This window comes from Pongo pygmaeus, chromosome 6 (assembly GCF_028885625.2).
Source record: "Pongo pygmaeus isolate AG05252 chromosome 6, NHGRI_mPonPyg2-v2.0_pri, whole genome shotgun sequence".
NCBI classification, from domain to species: domain Eukaryota; kingdom Metazoa; phylum Chordata; class Mammalia; order Primates; family Hominidae; genus Pongo; species Pongo pygmaeus.
The window spans coordinates 147,398,039-147,413,804 of record NC_072379.2 but is presented as its reverse complement, the minus strand read 5'-3'; the positions used below and the strand labels follow the sequence as shown (position 1 = coordinate 147,413,804).

General features: G+C 42.7%; 1 protein-coding gene across 2 annotated transcripts in view; it reads right to left on the bottom strand.

Moving 5' to 3' along the window:
* CNTNAP2 (contactin associated protein 2) overlaps nucleotides 1-15,766 on the bottom strand; it is a 2,269,257-nt gene that overhangs the window by 143,517 nt on the left and 2,109,974 nt on the right. For both annotated transcript variants that reach the window (XM_054495308.2, XM_063667934.1), the window contains one exon: nucleotides 9,161-9,254. In XM_054495308.2, the coding sequence (XP_054351283.2) occupies nucleotides 9,161-9,254 (94 nt within the window). The remainder of the gene's footprint in view (nucleotides 1-9,160; nucleotides 9,255-15,766) is intronic.

The following is a 15,766-nucleotide window of genomic DNA, read 5'->3' as shown; positions in this document are numbered from 1 at the left end:
TCTACTTTCCTGCTTGTTTTATGGGATTGTCTCCCAGGTAAACTTCTTATATTCAAATTGAATTCTGCAGGGTTTCTCCTGGGAGAACCCAAACAAGATAGGTGATCATACAACTGCACAGTCCTATTTTTAGAGTAAAAGTGGGCACTGCTAATAATGTACTCTTGTCCTGGCAGGAGTAGCTTGGGTCTGTCCCGGGCAAAGCAGGACATGTGGCCCTGCTGGTAAAGCCGCCTTTGATCTGAACCCTACTTACGCTGCGGCATTTTTATCACTCGCATCTTCACATCCTACTTTCCACCATTCTGAATGCAACTCGTTGTAGTTCCTCAAATTTCCCTCATGGCACATTGTGTTTCCAAAGATGTCACAACCGTAACCCCCATGGCACGTTTCTTTGCAATGTGACCTGGCTACGATGCCACCAAGAGGTAGGGTCTGCTTCCTCTCTCTTGGAACATGGGCTGGAACCCAGATTTTGGTCAATAGCATGTGTCAAGAATGGTGGCTCTTATGTTTGCTGTTTGGAAAGCTCCTTCTTGGAGCCCAGCCACCATGCTGTGAGGTAGCCCAAGCAGCCATGATTTGGAACCCTTGGGGGAGTACTGAGCCCCTGGCTCGTGGCCCCAAAGAGCTCCTGGGCAGCCAGCACTTGCTGCCAGCCACGTGAGTGAGGCTATTTCAGGCTATTGAGTCATTCTTACACCCCGCCTGGAGTCATGAAGCAGAACAACCACCCTGCCAGTCCACAGAATTGCCAGAAATAATAAACTACTGTTTTGAGCCACACAGTTTTGGGTGGACTGCTGTGCAGAATGGAGAACTGACCTCCCCCGCCCTTATGGCCTCTACTTCAGCCCATTGCTTTACCCAGATCATTCTAACTCATCATTAGGGTCCCAGCTTCTGTGTTACTTCCTCTAGTATGCCTTCTCTCACTCCTGGACTGGCTCAAGTACCCTCCCTACTTGCTCCCAAAGGATCCTATACTTCTTTCCATTTATCCCACCCTCTTGTCTTTTTACTTCTAATTGCCTTTCCATTACCTTCTTTTCCAGAAACTGAAGCTCTAAAAATGTGACCCAGTGCATATTGATACATTGTATGATCACCTATCTTGCTTTGGGTTCTCCCAAGAGAAACCTCTGAGAACTGGATTTGAATATATAAAGTTTCCAAAGGCAGAAACTGTGCCTGTCTCGGACCCTAATGATGTTCCAGGGACTTATACAATGCCTGGCATCTGACATATGATGAGTATACATTTGCTGATTATGCAAAGTAAAAAACTAATATGTATTACACACATACTATGCGGCAGAGACCGTGCTAACTGCTAAACATGTATTATTTTGCTGAATCCTGTGACACAGAGACCATTACTATTCCTATTTTACACATGACAAAACAGATACACACAATGTTAAGTAACCTGACAAAGTCATACAATTGGCAAATGGTAGAGTAAGAGATTGTATTAGGCTGTTCTTGCACTGCTATAAAGAAATACCTGAGACTGGGTAATTTATAAGGAAAGAGGTTTAATTGACTCACAGTTCTGCAGGCTTTATAGGAGGCACAGCACTGGCATCTGCTTCTGGGGAGGCCTCAGGAAGCTTATGATTATGGCAGAAGGTGAAGGTGGAGCAGGCAGGGTATATGGCGAAGGCAGGATCCAGAGGAAGAGTGTTGGGGGGAGGTGCTACACACTTAAACACCCAGGTCTTGTGTGAACTCAGAGTGAGAGCTCACTTATCACCAAGGAGATGGCCCAAGCCATTCATGAGGGCTCCACCCCCATGATCCAAACACCTCCCACCAGGCCCCACCTCCAACACTGGGGATTACATTTCAACATGAGATTTCGGTGGGGACAAATATCCAAACTATATCAGAGATCAAACCCAAGGGAGGGAGAGCAAAGTCTGCCCTTAAGTCAGTCTTTATGCATCAGCCAGGACAGGTGAGGCTCTGCCACAGTAACAAACAGGCCTATAGTCTTGGTGGCTTAACAAAGCAAAGAGTTTTTTTAATCTCATGCTATATGTTCATCACAAGTCAAGAGTTTTCTGTTCACTGTAGTCACAGAGGGACCCAGGCTTATGGAAAAAAATCACTGTCTTAGGCTTGTCAGTCACCATGCCAAAGGGATAAAAGGACTCTGGAGGGTCTTGCATGAGCACTTAAATGTTCTAGCCTGGAAATCACACAAATCTTTCCCATTCATAACTCTGGCCAGAAATATTCTGTCAGCAGCATGGTTATCACAGTATACGATTTCACCAACAAATGAAGATCTAAGTACGTCAGTCCCTTCTGTGTGAAGAGGCTTTGCCAAAGCTCCAGAAAGTTTTAGGTAGCCTTAGAATAAGACTTTTTTAATCAATAAAAAGTCGTGTGGGATCATGATATTCACAATTTAGATTATAATAGAAATAATATAGTGGCTACTAGGAGGCTCATCTTCTATTGGAATTGCTTTGGATAACGGTAGTTTGGGAAATATGAGAATCTGAGACCAATATGACTCACAAACTCTAGTTAGTTCAAATGGATAGAAGTTCACTTTATTTTTACCACCCCAGACATCGCCACTGACAACCAGCAATGGTCAGCAAAGCAACAATGACACTGCATTAGTATTCAGCTTCTTTCTAAGCACAGCTTCTCAAGTTTACACAGAGAAGCTACTGTCTTTTTATTACAGAATAGATCTACTTCATTATGGTTTTATATTACTCTGATTTACAACAATGGCAGAAATAGTTAATTTGAAAAACAATTAATTAAAGAGGGCTCAGAAATAAAATTAAAATGCACATTGCCACCTTGGAAACAGGTTGTCTATGTAATTACACAATTCACAGTGATGTGGTGATTACTGTACATTATATTCTTCTAAATTCATATCTATCATCATGCATCATAACAGTGTTTTATATCAAGGAACCCTAAATGTTATCCCCCTAGTTGCCAATGGAACAGGAGACCCTGCTCTACTATAATATTGCATTTTCACCTTTTTAATTAACAAAATTACTCCCACCACAAATCTTAAAGTTTCAAAGGTTATTTAGGCTATATCTAATCTGGTTTTACTCAATCCAGACAACTCCTTAATATAGAGGGCACATTTCTGTTTAGCCTTTGTTGAATATTCTCAATAATAGACAGTTCCTTACCTCAAAGTAGAGGCCACTCGCTTTTGAAAAGCTCTAATTGTTAGGAAGTTCTTTCTTATATGGAGCTGAGATTTTCCTCTTCATATCTTCTGCTTTTGGTCCATGTCAGTCTTGCTGAGTAAGCCTCAACTAAGTCTAATCCACCCTGCATGTGGCAGTTACCAAAGACTGAAAATTGATTCTTCTCATCTCTCAAATCATATCTTTTTCCGATCAGACATTCCCAGGTCTTCTGACATTTCCTTTACGGGTCTTGTGTTTATCTGGTTTTCTCCTTAGATGACTAATATCCTCGCTCTGGACATGATTCTCATACTAGTGGCTCAGAATCATGTTCATTTAAGAATCCATCACCATGTAACATTGCTTGTACCAGACTTTCCATCAAACCAATTTCCTAAGTTTTTTCATGATGCTGGGGGTCTCTCATCTTCTATTTAAGTGATTGTATATATATTTTTTTATCTAAGTGCAGCAATTAAGTTTATTTCTATTACACTTCGTCTTATTATTTTTATCCCATCTTTCTAGCCTGTCAAGATGGTTTTGAAATGCTTTTTATAATCCATCATATTAAACCATCCCTCTCAGCTTCGTGACATTTGCAAACTTAATAAACATGCTATTTGTGTCTTTCTCCAAGGCATTAATAGAGATGTTGAAAAGGACATGAGCAAACAGAACACCCCACTTTCGGCTTCAAGTTATATTTCTCTTCCTTGAAGATTTCTTGAGAGGCTGTTAAATTTGTTGCTGAAAGATAAAGTCTATGACATCACTCGGCTGGTAAAAGATGGATGGATATGAGGGATAAAAGATGGACATAACTATGTCTAGTGAGATTTCTCCTTCGTGAACCTTTGCTGATTGCTAGTGATTGTAAATTCTTTCTAGAAGCATTCAGAATTATGTAAGAATCCATTCTAAAAGTTTGCTGTTGGTTGGCAGTGATCACACTACTATTTCTTGAATATATATCCTCCATCCCCTTTATAAAGATCACACTTGTCCTTGATTACGTAGCCTTTCTTTCATCCTTTTTATGTGTCCCTTTTTGAGTAGTGCTCATCAAAGAGCTCAGTGTGAAGTCATCTTAGGTATTTAGAGCCATCTTCTTCTCTTTCTTTTATAGGATCAGTTTCTGAGTAGCAGAAACTGATCCTATAAAAGTAAAGCAACAACTTTGCAGCATGAAACTCCAGGGGGTTTCAAAACCTGGCCAGAGTACATATCAGTTGCAAGTTCAATACTGTATGTCTGTACAGATGGATTTTTACACAGCTGGGGAATGCAAATGGGTTGTCTCTCACTGAAGTATATGTTGTTTTCAAAGAGACATTTAAGCATATTCCTCCTCAGTCCTGCCCCTGTGAAATGATCAAATATCAAAGGAGTATTGGCTTGAAAGTGTGGCCAATGATTAGCTTCTCAATCACTTACATGTCTTTTTGGGGTCTTCACTGTGACTCTTTCAATTTTATTAACAGAATTTTAGCTTCAGAGTAGCAAGAACCTCATCCTTGCTTCCTCACCATTCTGGAAGATGCAGGTGTCATCAGGAAGCAAAGCATAGGTCTTGGGTCACAAATCACGCTTTTCAAATCTCAGCATCACCACTGACTCGCTGAGTAGCTTGAAGCCAGTGGTTTTTAACTGGGGTGGTAATTTTTCCCTCCTGGGGAACATTTAGCAATGTTAGAAGACATTTTTGGTTGTCACAACTTGGGGTACTACTTATATCTAGTGGGTAAAGGCCAGGGAGGATGCTAAACATTCTGCAATGAACAAGACAGCCCCATAATGAAGAATTTTCTGACCCAAAATGTCAATAGTTCTGCTGTTGGGAAAACCCCACTTTAAGAAAAAAACTTGATAGATTTGAGCCTTAGCTCCTTCTTCTATACAACGAGGGTAACAATGGTCTGTGGTGTTGTGAGAAACGCAGACAGTATTGTACTTACAGCATATAGCATAATAACCAGCATGTAGCCAGCATCAAAAATGGTAATTATTTATGTATTAGGCATTGTGTTGTATATGTCTTAAGACGTTATTAGCTTAATATTAAAAGAGTAGTTCATTTACTCCACAAGTATTTTTTGAGCCCTTTCTGTATACTAGGCACTGATCAGGCTGTTGCAAATAGATTAGTTTCAAAAAGTCTCTGCTTTCTGCCCTCAGGGAGCTAACAACCTGCAAGTAGGCATTTGTGTTCCCCATTTTGCAACGGAGAGAACCTAGGCTCTGAGAGATTCAACTAAGAAAGCAACATGGTCAAGATTTCAATGCTAACAGAGGTAGAACTGGATTCCAGTCTAACAAGCTCTGCCTGATTCCGAAGTCCACATTCTTTCTACTCCATGATTGTCAGATGCCTACTTTTAGGCTGTGAGATATGTGAGGATCGCAGCTCTCACCTCTGTGCTAATCTTACTGATTCTGTTAGGATGATCATTCATACCCTTTCACCCTGCAATATACATCTACAATGATATTCTTTCTGTTTTGTTCCCCTTTTACTCTTTATTAATTCAACAAATATTTATTGAGCACTTGCTCCTTGTTATATATGGTAGAACTATGAGATGCTTTCTTGGTCTGCAGGGAGGTCACAGCCTTGTAGGGATGCCAGATAATCTCCAATAGAAGTCAGTGCACTAAGGACCCATTGCTGGAGCCCTAACTACTCTCACATGCTTGACACCATTTCCATCTTGGAATTGTGGACCTCCTTACAGGTATTTATGTGTACTTTCTGTAACTCACTGCCACACACACAGTTACCTAGTTTGTGTATGCAGCAACATTTTTCTTGGGTGTACAAAAAATACAGGGTGTAACCTTCATGTATCTGAGGCTCATGGTACACTTTTAGCTTTGCACAGATTGATGTCAAGGTACATTCTTAGTTGTAGAAAATGTGGCCTTTATGATGTTATTTGTTCATGACCTTGAAGGTCTGTGCCATACAGTATATTGTAATTGTGCTGAAATGTGAACTAGTTAGATGACCTGAAAAACAGAGGAACCAGAGAATATTACTCATAGTGACAGAACCTAGAAATCATCCAACATTCCCATCAAAATTTGACTTTGTAGGTTCCACAAAGTAATAAAAAGTCTATTATTTTCGGGTATGTTTATAGTTGATGTTACTTTACGAATATCATAGTGTAGTATCTTTAGGAACATCACCATATCACAGTATAGTTTGTTTTGATGGAATCATGGTTCTGAAGGAGCACTTAACATTTTAAAGTATTCTCGACTGAACCGTGGGAGTACCTCTGGTAGAAAGCGGGTACTCACCAAAGTCTCAGATCTATGACTCATGAATGGCAAGGCCCTACTCCACTAAACAGCCACTTTTTGTTGCTAACTGATGGCATTGCTCAACTTTCAAACACATCCCTCTTCTGGAGCTTCACCATGAATGACAAGATTGTTTGACCTACTTAAGAGTCTGGACTCTGTTCAGAGAGACCTCGCTTCCAAACTCTGCTTTGCCAATATTAGTTGAGTAACTTTTGTCAAATTGACCTTCTTCTGCTTTAGTTTTCTCATCTGCAAAATGAGGTTCATAATCAGGGATCTCATTTCATTGGATTGTTGTGACATTCGTTTCTTATATTTACACGTGTAACATGTGATGTCACAAAGTCTCTTCTTGTTCACAGAACATAAAAGTGGTGATAAGATCTGTAAAAATACATCAACTATAGAAAATGTTGGAGAAAATTCAGATACGGACATCAGGGTGAGGTAATCCAAAGCTAGATTTGAGACTGTGCCTGAGTGCTGTTTTTAGGATGCAAAGGATTAAGCAGAAGCTATTTAATTATCTTTCATATCATACAATATCTAAGGCCCAATGATCAATACATCTTAGCCCTCATTTGTTTTCCAGTTCCACCCTTTGATTTATCACTTGCCACTCCCCACTGTCTTGTTCACCAAGTGTGTGGTCTTGGGCTTCATGCACACACCTGCTTTCCCCCTGTCTTCTGGATGACTCCCTGTCCAACTGGACTGGTGTGTTCCTGGTTCTAAACCCGGGAATCCTTTTTGTTCTTGACCACTTTCTGGCACAAGATATAGGCTTTATCCCTCATCTGGTCAACCTCAGCACTTATCACCTGCCCAAACCGTCCTGTCTTTCTCTTTGCATTCTAGATTAACTGCCACAGGGATTACAGCACAGTAAAGAGCTCCCTTGGTGTCTGATTGCCTGAGTTCAAATTTTGGTTCTGCCACTGATTAGCCAAGTGGCCCAGTTATTTAATCTCTTTGTGGTTCAGTTTTCTCATCTAAAAAGTGGAGATCATAATCTTAACCACCTCATACAATTGTGATGAAGTTTAAATGGGCTAATATCTATCAAGTGCTTAAACTGGAGCCTGGCCTACAGTAAATCTTACATAAGTGCACATTATTATTATTATTATTGAGACAGAGTCTCACTCTGTTGCCCAGGCTGGGGTGCAGTGGTGTGATCTCGGCTCACTGCAAGCTCCGCCTCCCGCCTTCATGCCATTCTCCTGCTTCAGCCTCCCGAGTAGTTGGGACTACAGGCGCCCGCCACCTCGCCCGGCTAATTTTTTTTATTTTTTAGTAGAGACGGGGTTTCACCGTGTTAGCCAGGATGGTCTCGATCTCCCGACCTCGTGATCCACCTGCCTCAGCCTCCCAAAGTGCTGGGATTACAGGCATGAGCCACCGCGCCCAGTCTATTATTTTTATTATAGGTTCAGTCTCCTGCTCACTCCTCATTTTGTGACCCCTGCCCCATGTTTTTAAGTGAGCATTTTTACCATTAATGCTATTCTGATCACTTCTACCCACTGGCCGCCGAGTGACCTCCCTCCCACCTGTACATCACCACCATCTTACTGTTTTCATTGCGGTTCACAGTACACAGCCTCATATTAACAAAATTCATTGGCTTCACATTAAATATTTTAAAATACTTCACCAATCAAATCGATATTTTAAAAATTTAGGGTGTAACCTTCACGTATCTGTGGCTCATGGTACATTTTTTAGCTTTGCACAGTGCTAATCCCCTCTGGTGAAGAGAAGGACAAGGAGACTGGAATTCACAGTCATACGTGGGGAAGGGCATTCTGTCACACTGTCAAATTCCTTATTGGCCTTCTCATCTGCAAATAATATCAAGGCGCTTTCTTACGAGTGAGAGGAAGATAGAATCATGTTGCTATGCTTTGACAAAGGAAACGTTAAATTACATATTGCTAGTAGGTAGAGGTCTGTAATAGACCAAATTCTACATAGAGAAGCTGGAGCCGACTTGCCTTCGCTTGGGTTGTAGTTTATGCCACGCACCAAACAACGTTGGTTCCATTACCATCGTTGACTTAGAAGCCCCCATTACCAATCACAATGTGGGGTTTTTTTTGTTTCTTTGCTTTTTTTTTTTTTTTTTTTTTTTTGAGACAAAGTCTCACTCTGTCGCCCAGGCTGGAGTGTGGTGGCACGATCTTGGCTCACTGCAACCTCCACCTCCGGGGTTCAAGCAATTCTCTTGCCTCAGCCTCCCGAGTAGCTGGGATTACAGGCACCTGCCACCATGCATGGCTAATTTTTGTATTTTTAGTAGAGGCTGGGTTTTGCCATGTTGGCCAGGCTGGTCTCGAACTCCTGACCTCAAGTGATCCACCAGCCTTAGCCTCCCAAAGTGCTGGAATTACAGGCATGACCCACCATGCCCAGCCTAATCACAATGTATTTCAAAGGCGAATTAGTTTTAGAATGAGTTACATGAGCAATTTCCCCCAAAGATGATTTGCTGACGTTTCGCTTGTGCAACACTGAGAACAACCATGTAACTTTCCTGTACAGAGAAGATATTCGTGACTGGCCCCAGTAAGAGAAATTTACCTGATAGTTTTAAAATCCAAATTCACATTACTCAAATGTATTCGTAGCACGCATTTATACCTAACGAACCACATTCTTACCTATAACTTTTCCCAGAAAGAGCGACTTGGGAGAATTGAAGAGGGTGTCGGATGAACTCGGCAGATGGTAACTCACAGAAGGATAATGATCGAGCTGCAGAAGGAAAACAAGAGACACTTTTAGAAGCACGTCTCTACCCTGTGTGGAACCAAATCTTCCCTGTGGGGATGACATCACTCTTTGAACCCTGGTTTTCTGATACCTTATTTCATCAGCACCGACTCTAAAACACCAGCCCAAGAAAATGGAAACCCATCTATTCCTTTGCTGGGGTTCTTTGAAAAAATTTGAGCATGGTAAGTGAAGATCCTTTATGAACAGCTCTCCAGGTGATGTACATTTTCTGTGGATGATTTACCTACAGGATTAAGATCCATGTTCTTTTTAATGGAGTAAAATCTGCTTGATCCAATCTCCAGTGTCAGCCTCTGATAGGGAATATGCCACATCTACAGCAATGAAGTTTTGCTGAAACATTTTATTTTGTGATATGATCACACACACACACACACCACACACACACACTCAAATGCTGAGGGTCAAGTAGGGTAAACAGTTGTAGTTTTCTCACTTATCCCAATGAGAATGATTTCTCCTGCCACAGGCAGGGGCGGTTGGGTGAGCTGGCAGCAGAGGGAGAGAAATGAAGCTGTTGGGAACAGTGCACAGACAGTAACCACGGAAGCGATGCACATTTCTGATCCTGTTGCCTGTGGACAAAGTGCCAATGGTGGTGTCAGAATCATTGGCCTTGCCCTTTGTGTCCCTATGTGGCTTTTCCTGCCTCATATTCTCAGCTGTCTTTTTACCAACCATACAGTCTAGGTGTGTTTCTCCAACTGTGAGCTCTTAGAGCTTTCTGAGCCTTTTTTGTGCTCCCCTGTGGAAAACTTTCTTTTGTAAGCATTCATTTTTCTGAAGTGAGTTTAATACGTGCTAAGGTCAGCATGACGAGAGGTGTGGGTTATAAGAAAACACAGCATTGCTCTCCGACATGGGCATTCCCATGGGGGCCACATCAATTGTGTAGAGGAAGGAGACAGAACAAGCAGCAACTTGTTGAAGGTAGCAGCACAGACTCAGAAGCAGATATGCTCCTGAGTCCTTGCTCAAACTGGGCCTGATCAGGCAAAAACTGTCCTTCAGATGAGCAAAGATGCTGGAAGCTAGCTGTGCTCTTGGGAGGAAGGAGAGAGTGGCAGGTAAGAAAGAGGGCAGGCAAGTGATCAAATGGCATCACCACATTGAGAACCAGCTACTACGATGAATAATCATTCATTATTAATGACTGTCTGCAGCAGAATCTTGAAACTGCTTCCTAGAAACTTAGAGATCATTGCACAGTCACGGTTAAGAGTCAAAGGGTCCTCACATCTCAAGAACTTTTTAGATTTTTGACCCACAGAAATGGTACAGTAGGTTTTTGTGCATGAGTAGTATTGCTACAAAAATCCAAAAGCACCCCACTCCCAAAAACTATTAAAGTAAACATTTGCATGCTTGGCTATCATTTTGATAAATATCATTTTGAAAAGTTTTCTATAACTTCAAACGCATCATTAACAAAACAAACCAGGTGTGGTGGCTCATGCCTGTAATCCCAGCACTTTGGGAGGCTGAAGCGGGTGGATCTCTCGAGTCCAGGAGTACAAGACCAGCCTGGGCAATATAGTGAGACCCTTGTCTCTACAAAAATTTAAAAAAGTAGCCGGGTGTGGTGGTGTGCACTGGTAGTCACAGCTACTCGAGAGGCTGACGTGGGAGGATAGCTTGCGGCCAGGAGGTCAAGCCTGCAGTGAGCTGTAGTCATGCCACTGTGCTCCAGCCTAGGTGACAGAGTGAGACCCTGTCTCAAAGCAAGCAAACAAACAAACAAAAACACTTATTCTGTTCAGGTAATTTTAAATATTTAAAATCTCATATATTTGTTTCTTTGGAGCAAAAGCTCTTCAGTTTCTGCTCTTAAATATTAGCTAGCTGCTTTGCTGCCATCTAATGACACCCACGGGTAACTGCCACCGCACTTCTGTTCACTTACTTTCTTTTGTTAAATGGTTAAATGCAAAATGCCATTGTTAACCAATAGCCTACCTGGCAATGCTTTAGGGGATGATAATCTCCACCTCATACTTCTCACAATTTAAAAACTAAATTTGTGATCAGGGCAGTGGCTTACGCCTGTAATCCCAGCACTTTGGGAGGCCGAGGTGGGTGGATCACGAGATCTAGAGATGGAGGCCATCCTGGCCAACATGGTGAAACCCTGTCTCTACTAAAAATACAAAAAGTAGCTGGGTGTGGTGGCACTCCCCTAGAGTCCCAGCTACTCAGGAGACTGTAGCATGAGAATGGCTTGAACCTGGGAGGTGGAGGTTCCAGTGAGCCGAGATCGCGCCACTGCACTCCAGCCTGGTGACAGCAAGATTCCATCGCAAAACAAAAAAACAAACCAAAACAAAAAACTAAATTTGTAACAAAGTTCTATTTTCTTAAAGAACTTTAAAAATGGATACAAATAATATATGTTCTTTATAGAAAAACAGATTTGCCGAAAAAAATTGCCTGCTAATAATAAACGTTAATTTCTAATGTATTTTCTTTCAACTTTTTAAATAAAAAAGGGATGGAACCCAAGTAACACATTGTTTTGTATATTTTTTAACTTGATGATATATTATGAATGTCTTTCTGTGTCAATAAAAATACAACAAAATTCTATTTTCTTAGCTTTAAAAATGGATACAAGTAATATATGTTCATTAAATAAAAAATAATATAGATTTGCAGAAAAAAACTACCAGCTGATAGTCAATGTTAACTTTTAATGTATATTCTTTCAACTTTTTAAGTAAAAAGGGATGGAACCCAACTAACACATAATATGTCTTGTATATTTTTTAACTTGACGATATATTATGAATGTCTTCTGTCTCAATAAATATACAACAAAAACCATTTGCCATGGATGACTAGTATTGCATTCTATGGATACATACTACACAGTTTTAAAGATTAAATTTCTATGTTTAGGTTTTTATATTTCTGTGTCCTCAGGCCCAATACAGTGCTGGGTACGTGGTGGGATCTCCATAATTGACATTAACAGTTGTTAATGCAACTCTTAAAGTCGTGAGCACCGAAGGGAAATCCGTCCTCAGGTTTGGCGTGACCCACAGAGTGGAGGTACCTTCCTTTTCCTGAATTGTTTCTGCAGGTCCAGAGTAGACGGACTTGGCTTTTTGGCAGCCATTTTATATTATTTTTGCTGGGCTACAGTAAAATAAAATTCCTAGTTGATCTCTATAAGTGTATTTCCTTCCTATGTCTGCGCGGTTGATGGCTTGAACCAAAACGCTAAATTTTACATTTATTTATATAAACTTTTCTTTCTTTTTGCTTTTTTTTTTTTGAGACGGAGTCTCGCTGTGTCGCCCAGGCTGGAGTGCAGTGGCGCCATCTCGGCTCACTGCAACCTCCGCCTCCCGGATTCAAGCGATTCTCCTGCCTCAGCCTCCCGAGTAGCTGGGACTACAGGCGCCCGCCATCATGCCCGGCTAATTTTTGTATTTTTAGTAGAGACGGGGTTTCACTATGTTCGCCAGGATGGTCTTGAACTCCGGACCTTGTGATCTGCCCGCCTCGGCCTCCCAAAGTGCTGGGATTACAGGCGTGAGCCACCACACCCGGCCACTTTTACATCTTTTGTTTTGAAACACAATAATAGCCTCTACTCAGAGGTTTTTGATTGTTGATTCTGTCATCTTGCCGTGACAAGATCGGTGATCCCGCCCGGTTTTGACTTTTTTTAAAAACATGATGAACACTCCTAACCTTAACTCATTGATGAAGTCATTAATTTCAAAACAGTGAACAGGAACCTAAATGGGTCATGATATACAGTTCTAATCCAAATTACCTGCTCAGGAAAATATGAGAAGTGATGAGGATATCCAGAAAGCCTTCAACATTCACAAAGATGAAGCCCCAGTGCCTGAGGAAATTCTCTAATAAAGGAGGGAAGGAGGAAAGCGTTCTCCGATCAGTCTCTGATCTTGCCACGAGCGAGGCGTCCTTACGTCTTCTCTCTCGCATACTCCTGCCTGCCTTGTGTCTAAGAAGGCGGACTGTGGCCGGAAGGGATGGGTGGGATTGTGGGGAAGGTGGGTAAAGGGAAGAGGACCCCAAAGGAAAAGCAGCTCTGCAGCTGACGGCGGATGCTTTGCCGAGTGTTACCACCAGGTGGTGCTGTCCCGCTGCCGAACATAATTCAGAACAGCAGCGTTGGATCAGGGCTCTCCAGGACCTGACCATGTGGCACAAGACCATTCTGCAATTTCGTCTGAATATGGAGATATGGTGGGCGGAATAATGCCTCCCAAAGATAACTTCCTAATTCTCAAGACCTGAGAGCGCGCACCTTCCTTGGCAAGAGGGGCTTTACAGATGTGATTAAGATAATAGGGGAATTCTACTGGATTCCCCTGGGTGGGTCTCAGGTCCCCACAAAGGTCTTCATAGGAGGGAAGCAAGAGGGTCTCAGTGGAGAGAAGATGTGACAACGGAAGCAGAAGTTAGAGTGACGTGAGGAAGGGCCCAAGGAACGCAGGAGACTCTTAGAAGCTGAAAAAGGCAAAGAAACAGATTCTCCTCTCAGAGCCTGTAGAAGGCACCAGCCGAAATTCTGATTGACTTCAGCCGTTTCCGCTGACTTTGCACTTCTGGCCTCTGGAACTGTGAGATAGTAAATGCGTGTTGTTTTAAGTCCTTAAGTTTGTGGCAATTTGTTACAGCAACACTGGGAAACTAATACAAGAAATTAAGAAAAAAAAGACCTTGTACAACCCAAAACCAAAACATCTCTTTCTCCCGGCAATTTCTTCAATAACAACGTTAGTGTTCTCCATTCTTCCTGCCTCCCAGATGAAATGCATTAAGAGGCCCAGTAACTGAATTAGCTTTGCTTTTCTGAGAGCACCCAGTTGATAAGAGACACTTGCTTCCTTGAACCCTCCCCACCATAAGCCTGATTCCTAAAATAAGCCCTTCCTGACTCTTAGAGCCACCCCGTCATTCTCTAAGGTATATGGGTCCCTTTGCGTCAATTATCAATCAGCTCGTTGCTTCCTAGCTCCAATGCACCCTTCAATATAAGCTCTATGATAAACAACGGAATTCCTTAAAGATTTTGCTTTTAAAGTGAGCACAATTTCAAGCTTTCTCAGTAGCGTGCTCTGGAGGGACACTGCAAGAGGAAGGGGCTTACTGCAATTTCCAGCACAGGCTCGAGGAGGGGGATAGCAGAGGCTCTGCCCAGGGTGCAAGGACATGAGGTGAAGCCTGTCGGAGTCGCAGGCCTTTTAAGAGATCCCTCTGTGACCCTAGCGTCTCAGCCATGGCAACCTGCCCACAGACCTCTGGACGTGCGTCTGAGCCACCCTGGTAGCCCCTCACTCTCACCCCCACCGCCATGGCCATTGCCTGCTCCCCTACCTGCACTCCAGAGGGCAGCCAGCCTGTCGCTCCCCCAGCAACTCCGGACCAGCTCCAGCTTGGCTAAGCAGGAGTCTCTGCTCTCTGCCAGGCAGACACACCTTCTCCAGCAAGCTCCTGAAGGGCTTCAGAGCACACCACCTCCAGATATGTTGGCTTGGCACAGGGACAATTTTGAGCTAAAGGAACTTGAAAAACAACAGATGCGGCTGGGCGCGGTGGCTCACGCCTATAATCCCAGCACTTTGGGAGGGCAAAGTGGGTGGATCACCTGAGGTCAGGAGTTCGAGACCAGCCTGGCCAACATGGTGAAACCCCATCTCTACTAAAATACAAAAATTAGCCGGGCATGGTGGTGCATGTCTGTGGTCCCAGCTACTTGAGAGGCTGAAGCAGGAGACTCGCTTGAACCCGGGAGGCAGAGGTTGCAGTGAGCCGAGATGGCGCCACCGCACTCCAGCCTGGGTGACAGAGTGAGACTCCATCTCAAAGAAAAAAAGAAAAACAACAGATGCACAAAGGACACTCTGACTTCCCCTTTTCTTCCTGAAAGCAGGAGATGAAACTTTCATATGGAAGATGGCTTCCCTCTACCAGGAAGAAAAAAACATTTTTCTCTCCAGAGGCGGGGAGTTGAGGCCGAGAGAAATTGGTACAAACAAAAAGTGTTTTGACAGTTAAAAAGCTCTTGTTAAAATAACCCTTGTCTTTAGTATCTCCATATATTTAGTTACTTTTTCAAAATTACTACTTTTTGATCAACCTGTTGCATAAGCACTTAGGCCTGGCTGCTTTTGGATCTTGGTGTCCTGCGAAGGCCCTCACGTGCCTGTAAACATCGGCTTGCGCTTCCTCTGTTAATCTCTCCTACGTCAACTTAACTCAACTTAGGCCCAGCTGGAGACTGTCAGAGGAGACAGGGGCAGCTTTGCCTCCCCTACGGTCAGACACCGACTGAGATTGTCCCTGGATGGGCTCCCTTAGCCCTAGGGAGCCTCTAGGAAACTCTGCATGGGTTTCCTTACATCTTAGAGTTGCTGTTTGCCATAGTTAATGCTTCTATTTATCACCCCATTTTAACCGACTGTGGTTTCCAGCTCCTGTTTGACTCAAAC